The following is a 20,751-nucleotide window of genomic DNA, read 5'->3' as shown; positions in this document are numbered from 1 at the left end:
AGGAGATGGGGGTGCCCGAAGGAGTTGGGGATGCAGGGACCTGAGATATCCCCGCTGTCCCCGGCCTGGAGGAGATGAGGATGCCCAGAGGAGTTGGGGATGCAGGGACCCGAGGTGTCCCCGCTGTCCCCAGCCTGGAGGAGATGGGGATGCCCGAAGGAGCTGGGGATGCAGGGACCCGAGATGTCCCCAGCCCGGAGGAGCTGGGGATGGAGGGGACGGGGCTGCTGGAAGGGGACGGGGCTGCTGGAAGGAGTCGGGGCTGCGGGGCCCCGGCCCGGGGGGCGGGGGAGGGGCCGGGCTGCCCCCCCCCCCGGCGGGGTCGGTGCGGGAGGCGATTGGCCGGTGCCTGCGGCCGCCCCGCCCGGCGCTCCGAGGTGCGGGTGGCAGCGGAGCCGGCGCTCGGGATGCGGGCGGCGGTGCTGGCGGGGCTGCTGGCGGCGGTGGCGGCTGCTCTGCCCCTGCCGGGGCTGCTCCCGCACGGCCCGGACCGGGGCGATGCTCGCCTCCCCCCCGGCGACGACGAGAGCAGCGCCGGGATCCCGCTGCGCCCATCCCCGCGGCTCCTGGGCGGCAGCGCCCGACGCCTCTTCGTGAGTGCCCCCCCTTCCATCCCCTCACCCTTCCATCCCCTCTCTCCTTCCCTCCTTCCATCCCTCCTTGTCTCTCCATCTTCTCTCCTTCCCATCCCCTCTCTCTCCTTTCCCTCCTTCCATCCTTTCCCTCCTTCCATCCTTTCCCTCCTTCCATCCTTTCCCTCCTTCCATCCTTTCCCTCCTTCCAATCCCCTCACCCTTCTGTCCCTCTCTCCTTCCATCTCTCTCCTTCCCATCCTCCACTTTCCTGCACCTCCATCCTTCCATCGCCCTCTCCCTCCCATCCCTCCATCCTTCCATTCCTCCTTGTCTCTCCATCTTCTCTCCTTCCTTCCTTCCCCTCTCTCCCTCTTCCCACCCTTCTCCTCTCCATCCCTCTGCCCCACCATCTCTCTCTCCTTTGGTCTTTCTCCTCCATCCTTCCCGTCCCTCCATCCTTCCCCCCTCTCTCTTTCTATCACTTTCTCCTTCCATCTTCCCACTTCCATCTTCCTATCCCTCTGTCCTTCCCGTCCCTCCATCCCTCTGTCTCTCTGTCTCCCCACCCTCCTCCTCTCCATCCCTCTGTCCCACCATCCCTCTCTCCTTCTATCTTTTCCCCCCTCCATCTTTCCACACACACCCCCACCCCGTTTCCTCCCCAGACATTCCTCTTGGCACCCACCTCCCCTCACTTCTCCTCCCAACCCCTGCCCTCCACGTGTGTTTTGGCTGCCACCACCCCTGCACAACCACCCACACGTGTCTTCTCTCCATCCATCCCTTTTCTCCATCCATTTTCCCCCTCCACCCGGCTCCTGCTGTCTCCTTCCTGGCGTCTCTGGCTGAGGAGGAACAAGGGGGCTTTCTCCACCGCAGCTGTTCCCCAGCCAGCAGCGGCTGCAGCTGGGATGGCTCCTGGAGCTCTCTGGGGGATGGAGAAGCCTGAGTCTTTGTTTTCTCCTGGTCAAACGGGTCCACGTGGGCTCTCAGCCCTGTGTCCCACTCTCTGGGACACCAGGGGGAACCAGTGGAGGAAGCACTTCTGCAGCTTCTGAGCACCTTGTACCCCTTTCCCTGCAGGTGGGGACCAATGGGGTCATCTCCACCCAGGATTTCCCCAGGGAGACCCAGTACGTGGATGACGATTTCCCCACGGACTTCCCTGTCATCGCTCCTTTCCTGGCTGACCTCGACACCTCTGAAGGCAGAGGGAACATCTACTACCGGCAAGATGACTCTCCGGCCGTGCTGAGCCAGGCTGCAGGCTACATCCAGGCTGGGTTCCCCCACACTGCTGGCTCCTTTGTGCCCACCAATGTGTTCATCGCCACCTGGGAGCGCGTGGGTGCCTACCAGCCGCTCTCGCGGGACGCTGAGCCCTCTGAGAAGGTGAGGTCCATGGGCTGAGGTTGAACACCCATCCTACGACTCATGGGAGGATAAGCCTTCCTTGCGTAGCACCCACACGCTCAATCTCTTCTTTCTGGGCAGCTGGATGGTGGGTCCAGCCTTGGCTGAGCACTGGGGGGAACATGGAGCTGCTTCTCTCTGCTGGTTCTGTTGGCTCTGCTGATGGGCAGAAGAGGTTTAGAGGTTGCCTTCAGCTCCATGGTGGAGGTGCTCAGGCTTTTCCCTGCCTTTCAAGCAAAGCTTCACAGTGCTGGTGGCTCTGGATTTGCATGGTAGGGTTGAGAGAAGGGGAGCTGTGGTCCAGGTCACCCATCCTTTTGCTGGTGGCTTGGAGCTGGTCCTTCCTTCTGCCTGCACGCTGGTGAGGAACCAGCTGCGGAGTTTCCACCAGCGTTGATGTTGTGCCTGGAAAACAAGCTCGTAGGTGGTCTGCCTCATCGGGGAGGTGACCTGTACTCTCCACCCACGGGCTGATAAGGCTCTTGTGTGGGCGCACGCTGGTGGAGCTCCAGCGCTGCCTTTCCCGGAAAGCGCTGGATCTGCTGCTGGGGCAGAAGCAGCACCATTGGGCTAATGATGTGCCAAGGAGGTGATGGTGACATTCTGCTGGCATCACAGGCTTCTTGAAACGAGCTGAACGTGAGGAACCGCAAGTGGAAACCTCTGGTGATGAATACCCAGAGCCATGCGATGGGTGATGGGCTCACTGGGTCCCCACGGGCCACGGGGAGCCGTCCCTGCCAGCCGTCCCCCTTCTCCGGGGCCCTGTGGATTTCTGAGAGGGAAGCCAAGAAGGAGAAGAAACAGAGGTTTGGAAGGAAGCAACGCGCATTTTTTCCTCTCATTTAAAACTTGGGAAAGCAGCTGAAGAGATGCCATCAGGGGCCTCGCAGCGACCTCGCAGCCATCAAAAATGCAGGCTCTTCTTCTCTTCCCGATTGGTTTTTTTTCTCCCCTCTCTGAGAAGCTGGATCAGGTTTTAAAATGAAACTGGTCTTGCTTGGAAAACCAGCAGCTCCAGGGGAAGCTTCATTCAAAGCAGCTTATGCTTTGCTGAACTCCTCCTTAGCCAAAAGGGCTCAAATCCACCTCAAACACCACTTTTTCTTTAGTTACCCATTTATGGAAACGCCACCCTCCCGCTGCTCAGAACCAGGATTTGCCTCAAAGTCTTTACTCCCAGCTTTTGGAAAGGCACGGCTCATCCTTTCTGAGCCTCTAAAGTGGAAACCTGGGTTCAGGCAGGGGGTGTTGGGGCTCCCTGATCCCCAGCCTCGGGGGTCCCGCCGGGCTGCGAGCTCTGGCAGCGCTTTGTCCCCTCCAGCTCCTTGGGGGGACACGTTCCTAGTCCTTGTGGTGACGCTTCCCAGGGCTGTGGAGGGGGGTGGTGGGATCTGACCCCGCTTCTGCGGGCGTAAAAACTGCCCTTTGAGCTGGAATTTGCCCTTTGCGGCTCTTTGCCGGGGGCTGCTCCCCCCTTGCTGTCTGTGTCCTCGCGGTGTCACCACATCGCTGTCACCCTTCGGGTCCCCCTTGGCTGCCCACCACAAGGCAGAATGAGCCCAGCAGCTGCTGCGTGGGGGAGGAATCCAGCCCTGGAGCGAGGGAGGGGGGTTTATTCCAGTTTTTTGGCTGCCTTCACGCAGGGTCTCAATGCCCGAGTGTGCGACGCGCACAACAAGGCTCTTTATATCCCGCGGGGCCGCTGGGGAGCCCTGGGGGCCCTGCGCCCCGAAACTGGGGCTGGTTCTGCAGGGACTGGGCTGGGAGGGGGGTGCTGGGGGAGTCCCCACCCCTGCTGCTCGCTGCTTTTGGGAGGAAACTGGGATTTTGATCATTTTTCCGACGCTCAGGCACCGTTCCCTGCTTGGTGCTGCTGGGGGCTCCTGGGGAAGGGCTTTTATTTGGAAAGCAGGACCCGTGCAGGGTGGTTGGAGGCTGAATGCTGCATGGAATCATGGAATGGGTTGGGTTGGAAGGGACCTCAAAGCCCATCCAGTCCCACCCCTGCCCTGGGCAGGGACACCTCCCACTGGATCAGGGACTCCAAGCCCCATCCAACCTGGCCTTGAACCCCTCCAGGGATGGGGCAGCCACTGCTTCCCCAGGCATGTGTTGCTTCCTCCTCCTTCAGGGATGCCATGATTCGTGTGGATTCTCGGGTGGCTTGTGAGGGTTGTGCTTGTTCCAGAGCCAGCCCATCCATGCGTTATTCGCGTGGTCCCGCTTCCCGGCGCAGCCTTGCTCGGGGCTGGCGCAGCCCCAAGGCTCGCAGGGCTGGCAGGGCAGGCAGCCAGCAAGCCTATAGTGGGATGTATGGGTGTGGGGAAGGTGGGAACATGTTTTTTCCTGAGGAAACGAAGCTAAAATTGTTCTCAAGGGGAAGCAGGGAATGCAGGTTTTCTTTCGGTGCTGCTGGGATGGAGGGGAACGGGAGCGAAGGGCCCCCAGGTGCAGGGGTTGGGTAGCCCAGGGGTGCTGCTGGGCATGGGACAAGGCTGTCACCTCTGTGTGTGACCCAGTGTCTTCCCAGCGTGTTGCACTTGGGTTTGGCCGTTGCCCAGAGCAGGGGTGGCTGCCCCATCCCTGGAGGGGTTCAAGGCCAGGTTGGATGGGGCTTGGAGCCCCTGATCCAGTGGGAGGTGTCCCTGCCCATGGCAGCAAGTCGAACTGGATGGGCTTTAAGGTCCCTTCCAAACCATTCCATGATTCTCTGTCTCCTTCTCTTTCCCAGGAGGTGTCTGCAGGCTGGTGGAAGGCTCCTTTGGATGCTCACACTGCAGTGTGTGCTGAGGCAGCTCTTGTGTCCCCAGTCCCTTCCCCTATTTCAGTTCTCCACTGACATCCATCTGTCCTTCTTTCCTCTCAACAGCTCAACACCTTCCAGGCGGTCATAGCCTACAACCATGAGGACACCTACACCATCTTCCTCTACCCTGAAGGCGGCCTCCAGTTCCTGGGGACGCGGCCCAAGGAGTCCTACAACGTCCAGCTGGAGCTGCCGGCCAGGGTGGGCTTCAGCTGGGGGGATGGCGATGACCCCAAGTGGGACGGGCTCTTCCACAGCCTGGCCAGCAGTGAGCAGGCTCTGAGGCACCTGGAGCGGTACGTGATGCTGAGGGTTGTGTGGAGGGAGCAGGGTCACCTTCTCGCAGCCCCTGGAGCCTCTTAGAGGCTGGGAGGAGGAGAGGGAGCTGGGCTGATGGGTTGCGTCAGGGGTCTCAGGAGCTTCATGGGATTTGTGGGTCTGTGTCTGGGTTTCCACAAGGGGTAGGAGCTCTGGGGTGAGTTACCCACTGTGGCTGTGATGGATGTTTTCTGGTGAGACCTGGAGCCCTGTGTTCAGCTCTGGAGCCCTCAGCACAGGAAGGACATGGGTCTGTTGAAGCGAGTCCAGGGGAGGCCATGAAGATGATCCAAGGGCTGGAGCATCTCCTGGATGAGGCCAGGCTGAGAGAGTTGGGGTTGTTCAGCCTGGAGAAGAGAAGGCTCTGGGGAGACCTTAGAGCAGCTTCCAGCACTGAAAGGGGCTGCAGGAAAGCTGGAGAGGGGCTCTGGATCAGGGAGTGCAGGAAGAGGGCGACAGGGAATGGTTTTAAGCTGAAAGAGGGGAGATTGAGATGAGATTTTAGGGAGAAATGTTTTGCTGTGAGAGCGGGGAGGCCCTGGCCCAGGTTGCCCAGAGCAGGGGTGGCTGCCCCATCCCTGGAGTGGAGGGGTTCAAGGCCAGGTTGGATGGGGCTTGGAGAAAACCATTCCATGATTCTGTGTTTGGCTGTGATGGTGCTGCTGTTCTGCAGGGAGAGCAACGCAGGGGTACCTGGCGTGTGGGTCTTCCATGTGGGCAGCGTGTCCCCCCTGGAGCACGTGGAGCCGGGAATCGGCGGATGGGGCGTCCCGCAGAGCCCCGCGCATCGCCAGCCCGGCATCGCCAACTACGCCCGCACGCTCTACAGCCACGCCGGCCAGACCTCCACAGAGCTGCTGGCGCAGCACGGCTTGGAGGCCACGTTACCCCATCCTGACCTTGAGTCCCATGCCCCTGCTCTGCTGGACGTGGTCCCGGAGGGGCTGCCCGTGTCCCCAGGGCAGGATCGGAGCCGCCGGTTGCACCCGGATGGGTACATCAAGCAGCAGAGCTACTCCCCCAACCCCTCTTCCTACAGCTCTGGGCATCACGGTGTCGGTGTGGATGAAGACGTGCATTTTAACCCCGACGGTGAGTGGTCACAGCCCCAGTGGTGACCAAATCCCCAACACAAGGAGGGTATGGAACTCATGGAACGGGTGCAGAGGAGGCCAAGGCCAGGTTGGATGGGGCTTGGAGCCCCTGATCCAGTGGGAGGTGTCCCTGCCCATGGCAGGGGGTGGGACTGGATGGGCTTTGAGGTCCCCTCCAACCCAAACCATTCCATGATTCTATGGGTGGCTCCCCAAAAAAGGCCTCTTTGCTGCGAGCGCATCTCCTCCCCAGCAGCTGGGGCTGGAGCTCGTGGGGGCTGGCACGGCTCCTGCGACGCTGCTGCCCTCCCAGCTCCTCTCATCCCGGCCAAATCCTGGTGCCAAGGGGCTGCCAGAGCCACACGTCCCTGCCCAATGGATTTGGTCTGTCTTGTGTTTCAAGGAGGAAAACTGAGGGGATGAGAAGCTTGGGGGATGATCCTGGTGTGGGGCCAGGACCTTGCTGTTCTTGGCTGCTGAGGCAGCTGAGGAGGTGCCGTGGGATGTGCCTGGAGGAGCAAAGCCCTGTCCCCAGCCAGCTGTCGCCCAGAAATATGCAGGAACTCAATCTCTTTGCCTTCTGTCAGATCTGCTTGAAATCAGGCAGCAGGTTTGAAACCCTCAGCCTCCCATGTGCCTCCCAAGGAGCCTTCTTGGGAACTGCTGCTGGCTGTCCCGTTGCACCTCAAATCCTAGGGTCAGTTGTGGGTCCCTACATCAGGAACATTGAGAGGCTGGAGAGCATCCAGAGAAGGGAATGGAGCTGAGGAAGGGGCTGGAGAACAAGGGTTATCAGAGGGTTCAGTTTTTGACCCCTCCAAGAAGGGCGTTGAGTGGCTGGAGAGAATCCAGAGGAAGGAACAGAGCTGAGGAAGGGATTGGAGAACAAGGGTTATGGGAGATAGCTGAGGGAGCTGGGGTTGTTCAGCCTGGAGAAAAGGAGGCTGAGGGGAGACCTTATCCCTGTCTGAAACTGCCTGAAAGGAGGTTGTGGTGAGGTAGGTGCTGGGCTCTTCTCCCAAGTGACAAAGGGTAGGATGAGAGGAAATGACCTCAAGTTGCACCAGGGGAAGTTTAGATTGGATATTAGGGAAAATTCCTTCCCAGAAAGGGTTCTCGGGCCCTGGCAGAGGCTGCCCGGGGAGGTGGTGGAGTCCCCACACCTGGAGGGGTTTAAAAGCCGGGTAGATGAGGTGCTCAGGGATCTGTTTTAGTAGTGAACAGACGTGGTTGGGCTCGATGATCTCAAAGGTCTTTTCCAACCTAGCGATTCTATGGTTCTGTGATCTCCTGATGGTGCTTTTGGGACCTGGGGGAGCAGGGTGTCACCTCTCCTTGAGGGGCTGGTTTCTCACCATGTCCCCATCCCTTTCCTCTTGGCCCCAGTGTTCACCTACAACACCGCCAGCAAGGAGACGTGCGCCCAGCACCACGGGCGCTGCTCCCCGCACGCTTTCTGCACCGACTACGCCACCGGTGTCTGCTGCCACTGCCAGGCCACCTACTACGGCAACGGGAGACAGTGCCTGCCCGAAGGTACGTGGGGCGTGCGGTGGGGACGGGCACCCCGTGCCTGGGCGGCCGCTGCCAGGGGTACCCGTCTCCTCGCCCAGGGGCCGTGCATCGCCTCAACGGGAAGGTGAGCGGGAGCCTGACGGTGGGACAGGCGCTCGTCCGCTTCCAGGACGTCGACCTGCACACCTACGTGGTGGGCAGCGACGGCCGAGCCTACACGGCCATCAGCGGGGTCCCCCAGCCCGCTGCCCGCGCCCTCCTGCCCCTCGTGCCCATCGGAGGGCTCTTCGCCTGGCTCTTCGCCCTGGAGGAGCCCGGCTCCGAGAACGGCTTCAGCATCACCGGTGAGTGGGGACCCGGGGTGTCCTCTCGTTGCTCTGAGGGACGCAGCGGCTGGTGGTGTGGCGCTGGGAGGGGATGAGAGGTTTAGGGCATCCCCGTGGCTCCTCTGATCACCTCTCCGCTGGTGCTGGAGAAGCAGGGGAAGATGCTTTGAGAACACATCCGTAAAATCCTGCAACTGAATGCTGCCTGTTCCCTTTGCCTGCCCAGGTGCCGAATTCACCCAGAACCTGGAGGTGACCTTCTACCCCGGGGAGGAGAAGGTCCACATCACTCAGACAGCTGAGGGGCTGGGGCCGGACAATTACCTAAACCTTAAGACACACATCCAGGGCCAGGTGCCGTTTGTCCCAGAGGACGTCACGGTCCACATCACTCCCTACAAGGAGCTCTACCACTACTCCAGCTCAGGTAGGAGCCCGTGCTCAGCCCCAGCTTTGGGTTATCGTGATGCAATCTAGGCTGGGGGACAACGTGATTGGTTGGATGGGGCTTGGAGCCCCTGATCCAGTGGGAGGTGTCCCTGCTCATGGCAGAGGGTGGAACTCGATGGGCTTTGAAGGTCCCTTCCAACTCAAACCATTCTATGATCCCCGTGTGCCATGCTGGGATCAGCCCAAAGCCACCCCATCCTCACCACGATCCCCAACAACCAAAAGGCATTGAAGGTGAAGCCACTTTTCCCTCATTCTGGAGGTTTTCCTTCCCCCCAAGCAGCTGTGACGTCCTCTACTCAGCGGGAGTACATCCTGGCCGCAGGAACCGCCAACCAGACCCTGTCCTACCGCCTGCGCCAGAATGTCACCTTCAGCGGCTGCCCCTACGCCCACCTGCCCGCCCGGCAGCGGCTGAGCGTGGCACGCGCCTTCGCCCTCTACGACAGCCAGGAGCACGTCCTGCGCTACGCCCTCGCCTCCCGCATTGCTCCTGCACCAGGTGAGCTCCAGAACCCGCCCCGAGGTGCCCACCCGCCCCACCGAGTGATGCTGGTGCCTCCTGCCCTCTCCCAGAGCAGCAGCGCGCTCGCTTTACCCAAAACCAGCAAAAAGAGAAGGTTCTTTTTCCAGCCGAAGTTCTCCGGGTGCGGGGGAGATGCAGCAGGGCTGGCACAGCCACTAGATTGAGGTGTGGGTCCTGGGCTCAGCAGCGATGCCTGTTTCAGATACATCATGGAATCACTCAGTTGGAAAAGACCTTTGAGATCACCGAGTCCAACACTACCTGTCCATCTACTGAACCGTGTCAGGAGGGGAACAGAGCTGGGAAAGGGTCTGGAGAATAAGTCTTATGAGGAGCAGCTGAGGGACCTGGGGCTGTTTAGCCTGGAGAAGAGGAGGCTGAGGGGAGACCTCGTCACTCTTTGTAGCTCCTGAAAGGAGGTTGTGGTGAGGTGGCTGCTGGGCTCTTCTCCCAAGTAACAAAGGGTAGGATGAGAGGAAACGGCCTCAAGTTGTGCAAGGGGAAATTTAGATTTAGACTAGGTGTAAGAAAGAATTTCTTCACCATGAGGATGGTGAGGTCCTGGCCCAGGCTGCCCAGAGCAGGGGTGGCTGCCCCATCCCTGGAGGGGTTCAAGGCCAGGTTGGATGGGGCTTGGAGCCCCTGATCCAGTGGGAGGTGTCCCTGCCCATGGCAGGGGAGATTGGAACTAGATGATCTTTAAGGTCCCTTCCAACCCAAACTATTCCATGATTCTATATCAGGAAAAAATTCTTCACTGACAGAGTAGTGAAGACCTGGCAGAGGCTGCCCAGGGCAGTGCTGGAGTCTCCATCCCTAGAGATGTTAAAAAACCATGTGGATGAGGCACTTGGGGACGTGGTTTAGTAGTTACGGTGGCGTGGGTCTAACCCTTGGACTGGATGAGCTTAGAGGTCTTTTCCAGTCGTAATGATTCCATGATTCTACATAAGTGGGGATGGTTGTTGCCCACTCCTGTGTCTCCCAGGCCTTATTTCCCCGCTAATGCCCTTCCGTTGTCTGCAGATGGTGCTGAGACCCCCCAGGTGAGCCCCTGCCACGATGGGACGCACGCGTGCGAGGCTCCGGCGCGCTGCCAGCCCGGAGCGGGGATGGAGTACACGTGCGAGTGTGCAGCCGGGTACCACGGGGACGGACGGGGCTGCCGAGGTGAGTGGGGGCTGCGGGCAGGTGGGGAGGGCTGGGGCACCCCATCCCTCAGGGGCCAGGATGGCCACTGCCCTTTGGGGTGGTGGGACACGCCACGGCATCACAGGTGGTCTCCAGAGCTCCTGGAGGTGCACCAAGGATATCAGGGAATTAGAAGTGTAGAATCACTAAGGCTGGAAAAGACCTCTAAGCTCCTCCAGTCCAACCATCAGCCCGACACCCCCATGCCTGCTAAACCATGTCCCCAAATGCCACATCTACATGGTTTTTGAACACTTCCAGGGGTGGAGACTCCACCACTGCCCTGAGCAGCCTCTGCCAGGGCTTCACCGCTCTTTCTGTAAGGAAATATTTCCTGATATGGAATCTAAACCTCCCCTCGCACTACTTGAGGCCAATTCCTCTCATCCTTTCACTTGTTACTTGGGAGACGAGACCAACACCCGCCTCACCACGACCTCCTTTTAGGTACTTGTAGAGAGTGATAAGGTCTCCCCTCAGCCTCCTCCAGCCTAAACAGCCCCAGATCCCTCGGCTGCTCCTCATAACACTTGTTCCTCAGAATTACGGGGGGAAACTGAGGCAGGGTGCTGAGGATGCTCTCCAGGAGCATTGTAGGGATGGAGGAAGCAGTAGATGGGCAGCTTGGGGCAGGACGTCCCCCAGGGCAGGAGCAGTCTGATCCCAAAATGAGGATGTCCCACCACTGCCCGTGTGCCCGGTGTCTCCTCCTTCCTTTAGAAGTGGACGAGTGTGCAGAAGGCCTGAGCCAGTGTGGCCCCTTCACCGTCTGCCTGAACGTGCCGGGAAGCTACCGGTGCGAGTGCCGCAGCGGGTACCGGCCAGCCGAGGACGGGCAGGCGTGCGTGCGTAAGTGCCAGCCCCACGGTTTGGGGTCCCCCCCCAACCCCCTGGCCATTGTCACCCCCTCACCCCTCTGTCCCTGCAGCGCTGGTGCCGGCGAGTGACCCCTGCGAGGACGGGAGCCACCCCTGCGCGCCGGGGGACCGAGCACGCTGCATTCCCCGTGCCGGCGGCCACCCCGCCTGCGAGTGCCTCCCCGGGTACAGCGGCGACGGCATCAACTGTGCCGGTACGGGATGCGGGAGGGATGCAGGGGCAGCTGCCAGGGTGCCTGCCCTGGTACATCCCCGTCTTCTTCATGCCGAGCCCAGAGAGAGGGGGTGAATGGAGTTAACTCCAGCTGGAGGCCAGTTCCAAGTGGTGTCCCCAGGGCTCCATGCTGGGTCCAGCCCTGTTCAATGTCTTTATCAATGACCTGGATGAAGGCATCGAGTGCACCCTTAGCAAGTTTGCGGATGACACTAAGCTGGGTGGAAGCTGGATCTGCTGGAGGGTCGGGAGGCTCCAAAGGGATCTGAACAGGCTGGACCGCTGGGCAGAGTCCAATGAGATGAGGTTTAACAAGGCCAAATGCCGGGTCCTGCACTTGGGGCACAACAACCCTGAGCAGCTCCAGACTAGAAGTCTGGCTGGAAACTGCCTGGAGGAGAGGGACCTGGGGGTGTTGGTGACAGCGACTGACCATGAGCCAGCAGTGGCCCAGGTGGCCAAGAAGGCCAATGGCATCTTGGCTTGTATCAGAAACGGCGTGACCAGCAGGTCCAGGGAGGTTCTTCTCCCTCTGGACTCGGCACTGGTGAGACCGCTCCTCGAATCCTGTGTTCAGTTCTGGGCCCCTCACCACAAGAAGGATGTTGAGGCTCTGGAGCGAGTCCAGAGAAGAGCAACAAAGCTGGTGAGGGGGCTGGAGAACAGGCCTTATGAGGAGCGGCTGAGAGAGCTGGGGGTGTTTAGCCTGGAGAAGAGGAGGCTGAGGGGAGACCTCATTGCTCTCTACAACTCCCTGAAAGGAGGTTGTGGAGAGGAGGGAGCTGGGCTCTTCTCCCAAGTGACAGGGGACAGGACGAGAGGGAATGGCCTCAAGCTCTGCCAGGGGAGGGTCAGGCTGGACATTAGGAAAAAATACTTCACAAAAAGGGTCATTGGGCACTGGCAGAGGCTGCCCAGGGAGGGGGTTGAGTCACCTTCCCTGGAGGGGTTTAAGGGACGGGTGGATGAGGTGCTGAGGGACATGGGTTAGTGATTGATAGGAATGGTTGGACTCAATCCTGGGGGTCTTTTCCAAGCTGGTGATTCTATGATTCTATGCCCAGATGTGGATGAGTGTGCCGAAAACCCATGTCACCCAGCTGCCGTCTGCTACAACGTGCCAGGCTCCTTCTCTTGCCGGTGCCAGCCCGGCTACGAGGGTGATGGCTTCCAGTGCGTGCACGGTAAGGCTGCCCACCTCGCCCTGCCCCCCGTCCTGCCCTGGGTGGCTTCCTCCATGCTGACCACGCTCTCGCTTTGGCTCTTCTGGCGGTGGAAGGGAGCTCGCAGCGGCTGTCGCCGTGCCAGCACGAGCAGCTCTATCCGCGAGCGGTGCTGCCGGGACCCTCGCCCGTTGGCGATGGGCACGTGCCCCAGTGCGACGAGGAGGGTCGGTACCGGCCCCTGCAGTGCCACAGCAGCTCCGGGCACTGCTGGTGCGTGGACGCCGCGGGGCAGGAGATCGCCGGCACGAGGACGCTGCCCGGCCACACGCCGCCTCGCTGCGGGAGCCCAGGTTGGTGCCTCCCCGCAGCGCTCGAGGGGACGTGGGTGGCTGGATTGGGTTCTTCGGCTTCTCGTGAGGATCCCAGCGGGATCAGGAGGCGCTGGGTGGGTTGTGCTGGGTGGCAGAGGGTGGTGAGAGGTGCTTGGGCCCCCTCTGTCCTGCACCAGAAGGGTTCTCAGGCCCTGGCTGAGGCTGCCCAGGGAGGTGGTGGAGTCCCCATCCCTGGAGGGGTTTAGAAGACGGGGAGATGAGGCGCTCAGGGATCTGGTTTAGTAGTGGACAGGGATGGTTGGACTCAATCATCTCAGAAGTCTTTTCCAACCAAATGAGTCTATGATTGGGCCACCTCCTGTGTCACCTTGCGGTGGACGGGACAGCCACATCCGTGGCTGTCCTGTCCACCGCAAGGTGACACAGGAGGTCCATCAAGGGGGATGGAGAGGAGCAGCCCCAGACCGAAACCCCCAAGAAGGGAAGGCAGCGCTTGAGGAGCATCACCCGGCGCTTGCAGCTCTGGGTGAAGCCAGATGCCAAGTGGGCTCAGGGGAGCCCTGTGGCATCTGTGAGCCCAGGCTGAGGGCGTTTGCCTCCGGCAGAGTCCGTGCAGCAGCTGACGCCCTGCGAACACGAGCGGCTCTACCCACGAGTGGTGCCGCCAGGACCTTCGCTCGTTGGCGATGGGCACGTGCCCCAGTGCGACGAGGAGGGTCGGTACCGGCCCCTGCAGTGCCACAGCAGCTCCGGGCACTGCTGGTGCGTGGACGCCGCGGGGCAGGAGATCGCCGGCACGAGGACGCTGCCCGGCCGCACGCCGCCTCGCTGCGGGAGCCCAGGTTGGTGCCCAAGGGGCAGTGAGGCCACCGTCCTTGGCACGTGGGGCGTCCAGCAAGGAGAGGGGACCTGGGGCTCTGAGAAAGCCTTTCCCTGGGGAGGGTGATGGTCAATCACCACGCAAAGGCTGCATCCTCGTTAGCCTGGAGAAGAGGAGGCTGAGGGGAGACCTCATTGCTCTCTACAAGTACCTGAAAGGAGGTTGTGGAGAGGAGGGAGCTGGCCTCTTCTCCCAAGGGACAGGGGGCAGGACGAGAGGGAATGGCCTCAAGCCCCACCAGGGGAGGTTCAGGCTGGACATCAGGGAAAAATATTTCATGGAAAGGGTCATTGATCACTGGCAGAGGCTGCCCAGGGAGGGGGTTGAGTCCCCTTCCCTGGAGGGGTTTAAGGGACGGGTGGACGAGGTGCTGAGGGACATGGGTTAGTGATTGATGGGGATGGTTGGACTCAATGATCTGGTGGGTCTCTTCCAACCTGGTGATTCTATGATTCTATGATCTCGAATCCTGGGTTCAGTTTTGAGCCCTTTGCTACAAGAAGGACATTGAGGGGCTGGAGTGCGTCTGGAGATGGGAACAGAGCCAGGGAAGGGGCTGGAGTGTTCTGGGAGCAGCTGATGGGCCTGGGGCTGTTTATTGTGGAGAAGAGGAGGCTGAGGGGAGACCTCATCACTGTCTACATCCTGCGCCCTTCACCTGGTGGAGCTTCCAGCGGGGGGATGGGGTCGTGGGGCTCTGACAAAGCTGTTCTGTGCCAGAGCCCACCGAGCGGCCCCACACCATGTGCGAGCGCTGGCGGCAGAGCCTCTTGGAGCACTACGGAGGCAGCCCCCGCCACGACCAGTACGTGCCACAATGCGACGCTGAGGGAAACTTCACCCCCCTGCAGTGCCACGGGGACAGCGGGTACTGCTGGTGCGTGGACGAGAGCGGCAGGGAGATCCAAGGCACGCGCTCGGAGCCCGGCAGCACCCCACCGTGTAAGAGACCAGCACCCCACGCGTGACCCCTCTGTCTCAACCTGTGCAGCTCCAGGCTTGGGGAAGAGCAGCTGGAAAGCTGCCTGGAGGAGAAGGACCTGAGGGTGTTGGGTGGTAGCAGCTGAACAGGAGCCAGCTGTGGCCCAGGGGGCCAAGAAGGACAGTGGCATCTTGGCTTGGATCAGCCATGGGGTGACCAGCAGGAGAGGGATGGGATCAGCCCCCTGTGCTCGCCACTGGTGAGGCTGCACATTGAATCCAGGGTTCAGTTTTGGGTCCCTCTGAGAAGGGCTGGAGAACATCCAGAGAGGGGAACGGAGCTGGGGAAGGGGCTGGAGAACAAGGGAGGTGGCTGAGGGCCCTGGGGCTGTTTAGCCTGGAGAAAAGGAGGCTGAGGGGAGACCTTATCACTGTCTGAAACTGCCTGAAGGAGGTTGTGGTGAGGTGGGTGCTGGTCTCTTCTCCCAGGTGATGGGATGAGAGGAAATGGCCTCAAGTTGCACCAGGGCAGGTTCAGAGTGGACATCAGGAAAGTTTTCTTCATGGAAAGGGTTCTTGGGCACGGGCAGAGGCTGCCCAGGGAGGTGGGGGAGTCCCCATCCCTGGGGATGTTTGAAAGATGAGCAAATGAGGTGCTCAGAGATCTGGTTTAGTAGTGGGCAGGTACAGTTTTTGATAATCCGAAAAGTCTTTTCCAGCCAAGTGGTCCTATGATCTAGCGCGGGTGCCTGGCACTGCATGCCACTCCAGAGCCGAGGGGCTGATGCTCCCTGATCTCTTTCTCTCTGTCCCCGTCCTGTTTACCCTCCAGGTCTCCCCAGCGTTGCCCCACCCAGCGTCCGGCCCTCGCCCCGGCCTGACGTGTCCCCACCAGCCACGGGAACCTTCCTGCTCTACGCTCAGGGACAACAAATCGGCTACCTCCCGCTCAATGGCACGCGGCTGCAGAAGGAGGCGGCGAAGACCCTGCTCTCCTTGCATGTAGAGTATCTCGAGCCCTGGGGTCGGGCTGTGGGACCACTGGGGGGTGTTGGAGACCAGCTGATGCTGTGGCTCTTGCTTTCACGTCTCCTAATGGTCTGAGGGGTCACCTCTTGAAGGTTGATGTTGGTTTGGGGACATCATCAGTGTTGGCTGCCTTGGCGCTGAGCTGTCCCCCAGCAGAGGGGCTGGTGAAGGGAAGGAGCAGGAGTGTTCTAAGAGCTCCCCACCACCGGTCACAGGCACCAAGCTGCCAGCTGCACATCTCCACCATGACTTGCCTTTTCCCTTCATAGAGTCATAGAATCTCCAGGTTGGAAAAAGACCCACCGGATCATCGAGTCCAACCATTCCCATCAATCACTAACCCATGTCCCTCAGCACCTCGTCCACCCGTTCCTTAAACCCCTCCAGAGAAGGGGACTCAACCCCCTCCCTGGGCAGCCTCTGCCAGGGACCAATGACCCTTTCCATGAAATTTTTTTTCCTAATGTCCTGTCTGAACATCCCCTGGAGGAGCTTGAGGCCATTCCCTCTCGTCCTGTCCCCTGTCCCTTGGGAGAAGAGCCCAGATCCCTCCTCTCCACAACCTCCTTTCAGGGAGTTGTAGAGAGCAATGAGGTCTCCCCTCAGCCTCCTCTTCTCCAGGCTAAACACCCCCAGCTCTCTCCTGAGGCTCCTCCTGGAGTGTGGCCATGTGCAGCTCCAGCCAGGCCAGACCGAGGGAGAGGAATGCGAAGAGCTGGGCCACGACCCTCCCTGCACGACGGGAAACTGAAACACCTTGCCAAGTATTCCCTTTCCCCATCCTGGGAAGGTCATTCCTCGGGCTGCCTTCAGTCTCGTAGCAGTCTCTCCTCGTGCCGACGGCTTTCAGACCCATCTGGCCGTGGGTGTTTGCCTGTGGCAGCTGAGCTACAAGCCTCTGCTGGAGGATTCAGCCAGGGCTGTGCAGGTGGAGCCCAGCACTGCTGGATTTTGCCTGGGAATCGTGGAATGGTTTGGGTCGGAAGGGACCTCAAAGCCCATCCAGTCCCACCCCTGCCATGGGCAGGGACACCTCCCACTGGATCAGGGGCTCCAAGCCCCATCCAACCTGGCCTTGAACCCCTCCAGGGATGGGGCAGCCACCCCTGCTCTGGGCAACCTGCACCAGAGCCTCCCCACCCTCACAGGAGAACATTTCTTCCTAAGATCTCATCTCAGTCTAACGGGAAAAATGGATTTGAGCGGCATTCCCCGTTGCTGCATCTTGCGGAGCGCCTGGGGCTGCTCCCAGCGCCATTGGGTTGGGTAAGGCTGCTCGTTGAGCCCCCTGGCCGTGGCCCAAGCAGGATTTCACCCTGTGTCCTTCCCCCATCCCTGCCAGGGCTCCATCGTGGTGGGGATCGACTACGACTGCCGGGAGAAGATGATCTATTGGACCGATGTGGCCGGGCGGACCATAAACCGGGCGAGTTTGGAGGCGGGTGCTGAGCCGGAGACCGTTATCAGCTCAGGTGCGCTCCCATCCCTGGTGACAGTGCCCCAAGCCACATCACCCGCTCCAGTTTGCGCGCGTGGAGACCCCAGAGCCATCCTGCTTTGGGGTTCTCCATCAGTGCTCCCAGCACTTGGCTGGGGGTCAGGGCGCCGTGTCGGGCGCTGGAGAAACGTGTCACGAGCCGCACGTCCATCCCTTTGCAGGACTCCTCAGCCCCGAGGGGCTGGCGGTGGATCACCTGCGCAGAGCCGTGTTCTGGACCGACAGCGGCCTGGACAAGATCGAAAGAGCTCGGCTGGACGGCTCCGAGCGGCGAGTGCTCTTCGACACGGAGCTCGTCAACCCCCGAGCCATCGCGGTGGACCCTGTCCGAGGGTGAGCAGCGCTGTTTCCAGAGGGATTTGCACACAGGGCTTTGCTTTGGGTTAAGGGTTGGATACTCGTGGTGGTGCCAAGACCGCGTCCTGACCCTGGGAGCTGCTCTCCTACATTGCACACCCCGTAGGAGGGATTGGCTCCGTTCCCCACCTCCTCTTTTGTTTTAATAACGGAGGATTTGGCTAAAGCTGCTGTTGTGGTGTCAGATGTACATGAGTTTTAAAAGCTTTGAAACACGCCTGCTGCTCGAAAACACAAGCTGTGCCTCTAGGGTGCTGTTGAGATACTGAATGTGCTGCTCCTCAGGCTCGCCCTTGTCTAGGAGCTGCAGTTTGGGTCGTCAGCTCGTTTAGTATCATTCTGGGTTTCTTTAAATGATTTGTTTTCCAGTCAAGAAAAGGATTTATTTTGGGCACTGTTGAGGGGAGAACTGGGCTTGTCTCCTGACAAGAACCGGGAACAAAGAGAAAGCCGATCACCTCCTGCTTCTTCCTGTCCCGTGTCCTATTTGCTCACGATGTAATTCTTTCCCAAGCAACCTTTACTGGACGGACTGGAATCGGGAAGCACCCAAAATCGAAACTTCGACCGTCAACGGAGCCAACAGGAGGGTCCTGGTGAATAAGGACATTGGGTTGCCCAACGGCCTGACCTTCGATCCCTTCTCCAAGCTGCTCTGTTGGGCAGATGCAGGTAATGTCATCATTAACCTCAATGATTCTATGAGTCTATGAACTTCACCGAGGCCAGATTAGACCACAACAGGCTAAGCTCCAAGGGGAAAACCAGCTGTGTCTGTCCTCAGGCCCTCGCTACCTGAAATGCTCTCTGTCCCCTTCCACTTGAACACTTCCCATCCCTGAAGGGGTTCAAGGCCAGGTTGGATGGGGCTTGGAGCCCCTGATCCAGTGGGAGGTGTCCCTGCCCATGGCAGGGGTGGAACTGGATGGGCTCTAAGGTTCCTCCCAACCCAAACCATCCCATGATTCAATTCCACTGTTCTGCCCCAAAGGGGCTGGGAGGGAATCGCAGCAGGAGTTGCTTCTACAGCCTTGGGCTCAGGATCTCTACATCCTTGAGAAGCTGCCTCAAAATTAGTGGATACAAAGAACCTGTTGAGTGGGGGTTTTTTTGTAGTTCAGTAACTGTCTTGTATTTGAAAAGGAACGAAGCACCTCGAGTGCACATTCCCGGATGGAACGGGGCGGCGTGTCATACAGAACAACCTCAACTACCCCTTCAGCATCATCAGTTACGCCGATCACTTCTACCACACAGACTGGAGACGGTAAGGAAAGAAAACCCCCCTCTTTCCCATGACCAGGAGCGCTGAGCTCACAGTTCCTAAGGCTCCACTCCCCAAAAAGAACCAGGAGCCCTTCTAGGGAGCAGCTTGGAGGGGCGTCAAGCCAGAGCAGGGAAATACAACCACTGTTCCCGTACCTCCCCAGAGCGCTCTGGGGTCCTGCAGTGCCACGTCCTGTAACGCTCGCTGTAAATCTCAGCGCAGGATGGTTGTGTGGGAACAACCCCAGCTTCCTGGGAGGGAAAGAAAGAGCGGTTGGGGTGGTTTTTAAACAAAACTTGGTCCAAGTTTCTGAATTTAGATTTAAGTCAAAGAAAAATCGTGTCCTCGGTCATTCTCTCTCCCCCGGCACTTCATCGGAAACTCGCCTCTATTCCCACTCCAGCTGGAAGCCCTCAAAGCTCCCATCAAACCTTAGCAGATTACAACAAACACTTAAGTGCTTGCCATGCTTGGAGTGGGCTCTTGGGGAGATAATCTCTCCTTGGAAGGCTGGCTCCGGGCCTCTGCCTCACCCAGGAGAAATGCACTGAATGAGCTGGATCGAGGTTGTGTGGGGCAAACTCCTTTACAGTTGTTCTGCAGGGGTTCAGGCCAATCTTTTTAGCAGCCTCTGTTAAATACACATAAATCGGGTGAAAAAACTCAAGTTTCAGAGGTGACTAAAGTGCTTCTCCTCCTTTTCTCACCAGGGATGGTGTGATAGCCGTCAATAAAGAAACCGGCTCCTTCACCGACGAGTATCTTCCAGAGCAGCGATCACATCTCTACGGAATAACTGCCGTTTATCCCTACTGCCCTGGAGGTAAAACACAACAAAACCGTGGAATATCGAATCACAGGATCAGGGAATGGTTTGGATTGGGAGGGACCTCAAAGCCCATCCAGTTCCACCCCCTGCCATGGGCAGGGACACCTCCCACTGGCTCAGGTTGCTCCAAGCCCCTTCCGACTTGGCCTTGAACGTTTCCAGGAACATCCACCACCTCCCCAGCCCTTCCCTCCCTCTCTCGACTGTCTGACAGCACTTGTTTGCTTGCCACTCTAACAATACTCATTTCTCTCCACAGCAAGGAAATAGGAACGGCGATTTGCACCCGAAAGAACTTCAGACCCAGGAAACTCGCTGCATACAATAAAGGGGAAAAAGCCCTTAACCAAGGCCAATGAAGCAACCTACTTTCCTTCAAAAGATTAACAAGTATTTTATGAAGTTATACCTCAAGTCTATACTACTGTATTTTTTTTTATTGTGAAAAACATTGCTATATTACAAAAAAAAAAAGAATGGCCCTGTGACCCTCAGGCCGTTCCTCTTAACTCTTGCTAATGCAAGCAAATTTAAAATATAGCTTTCTTACTCAAATGTTTTATTTCATTGGAAGGAGAACGGATTTAATAGTTATGACAATCTGACCGATGGGTCCTTTTATGCAAAAGTAAGTGCCTAGGGGGAGCTTTGGCTGCAGTATCTTGCTGGGTGTTAAGCGATCTCCAGCCTTTAAGACCAAGACTGTGTGAGCTCCCGCAGCGCGCAAAGCGGTGATGGGACACAGCCAGGGCATTGATGTCTTTCCAGAAGACAATTCCCTATTTTCACCACTGCCTCCATGCATGTCTTTTAGTATTTATATTAGAAGAATACGCTAGAATTGACCTGTTCGTGGGTGTTGGTTCTTCTAAGTGCCTTCTTCTTCATAGACCTACCCAGCGTAAACCAATATGTGTTCAGAAATACCAGTTATGTTGTAATGCTTCACATTTTTCCTAGGTTACTTCAATTATTGAATAAAACGGATTTCAGTTTCCCTTTGGATTTAGTTTTTAAGTGGTTCAGTTGTAGGTTAGAACGTGGAAAGGCGGCAAACGAGGCAGGACCTCAGCAAGAAAGGAACCCACAGAGCCTTTATGCAACAGTCCCTCTTCCACATAAAGCCAAACACAATGAAAAAGTCACTTTTGCCAACTCAGACA

At 58.8% G+C, this 20,751-nt stretch overlaps 2 protein-coding genes across 4 annotated transcripts in view; one reads left to right on the top strand and one right to left on the bottom strand.

Moving 5' to 3' along the window:
- NIN (ninein) overlaps positions 1-20,751 on the bottom strand; it is a 179,699-nt gene that overhangs the window by 47,336 nt on the left and 111,612 nt on the right. The gene's annotated exons all lie outside the window — the stretch shown is intronic.
- On the top strand, positions 407-20,593 carry NID2 (nidogen 2). 3 transcript variants are annotated; one of them, XM_069856755.1, is made up of 22 exons: positions 407-593; positions 1,659-1,967; positions 4,861-5,093; positions 5,789-6,207; positions 7,596-7,745; positions 7,823-8,068; positions 8,277-8,477; positions 8,784-9,002; positions 10,053-10,196; positions 10,938-11,066; positions 11,146-11,289; positions 12,374-12,493; positions 12,589-12,825; positions 13,413-13,649; positions 14,408-14,629; positions 15,441-15,610; positions 16,980-17,109; positions 17,297-17,468; positions 18,007-18,164; positions 18,636-18,759; positions 19,470-19,582; positions 19,848-20,593. In XM_069856755.1, exons 1-22 carry the CDS (start codon positions 408-410, stop codon positions 19,856-19,858), a joined length of 4,074 nt encoding a protein of 1,357 aa, XP_069712856.1. In that variant the 5' UTR covers position 407; the 3' UTR covers positions 19,859-20,593. The 3 variants fall into 3 exon arrangements, with proteins under 3 accessions (XP_069712856.1, XP_069712855.1, XP_069712857.1); XM_069856754.1 differs by having other exon boundaries at positions 8,781-9,002; XM_069856756.1 differs by lacking the exons at positions 10,938-11,066; positions 11,146-11,289 and having other exon boundaries at positions 8,781-9,002.

Source organism: Phaenicophaeus curvirostris, chromosome 5, assembly GCF_032191515.1.
Source record: "Phaenicophaeus curvirostris isolate KB17595 chromosome 5, BPBGC_Pcur_1.0, whole genome shotgun sequence".
In the NCBI taxonomy this organism is placed as follows: domain Eukaryota; kingdom Metazoa; phylum Chordata; class Aves; order Cuculiformes; family Cuculidae; genus Phaenicophaeus; species Phaenicophaeus curvirostris.
Note: the sequence above shows the minus strand (reverse complement) of the source record. Positions and strands in the feature narration are given on the sequence as shown.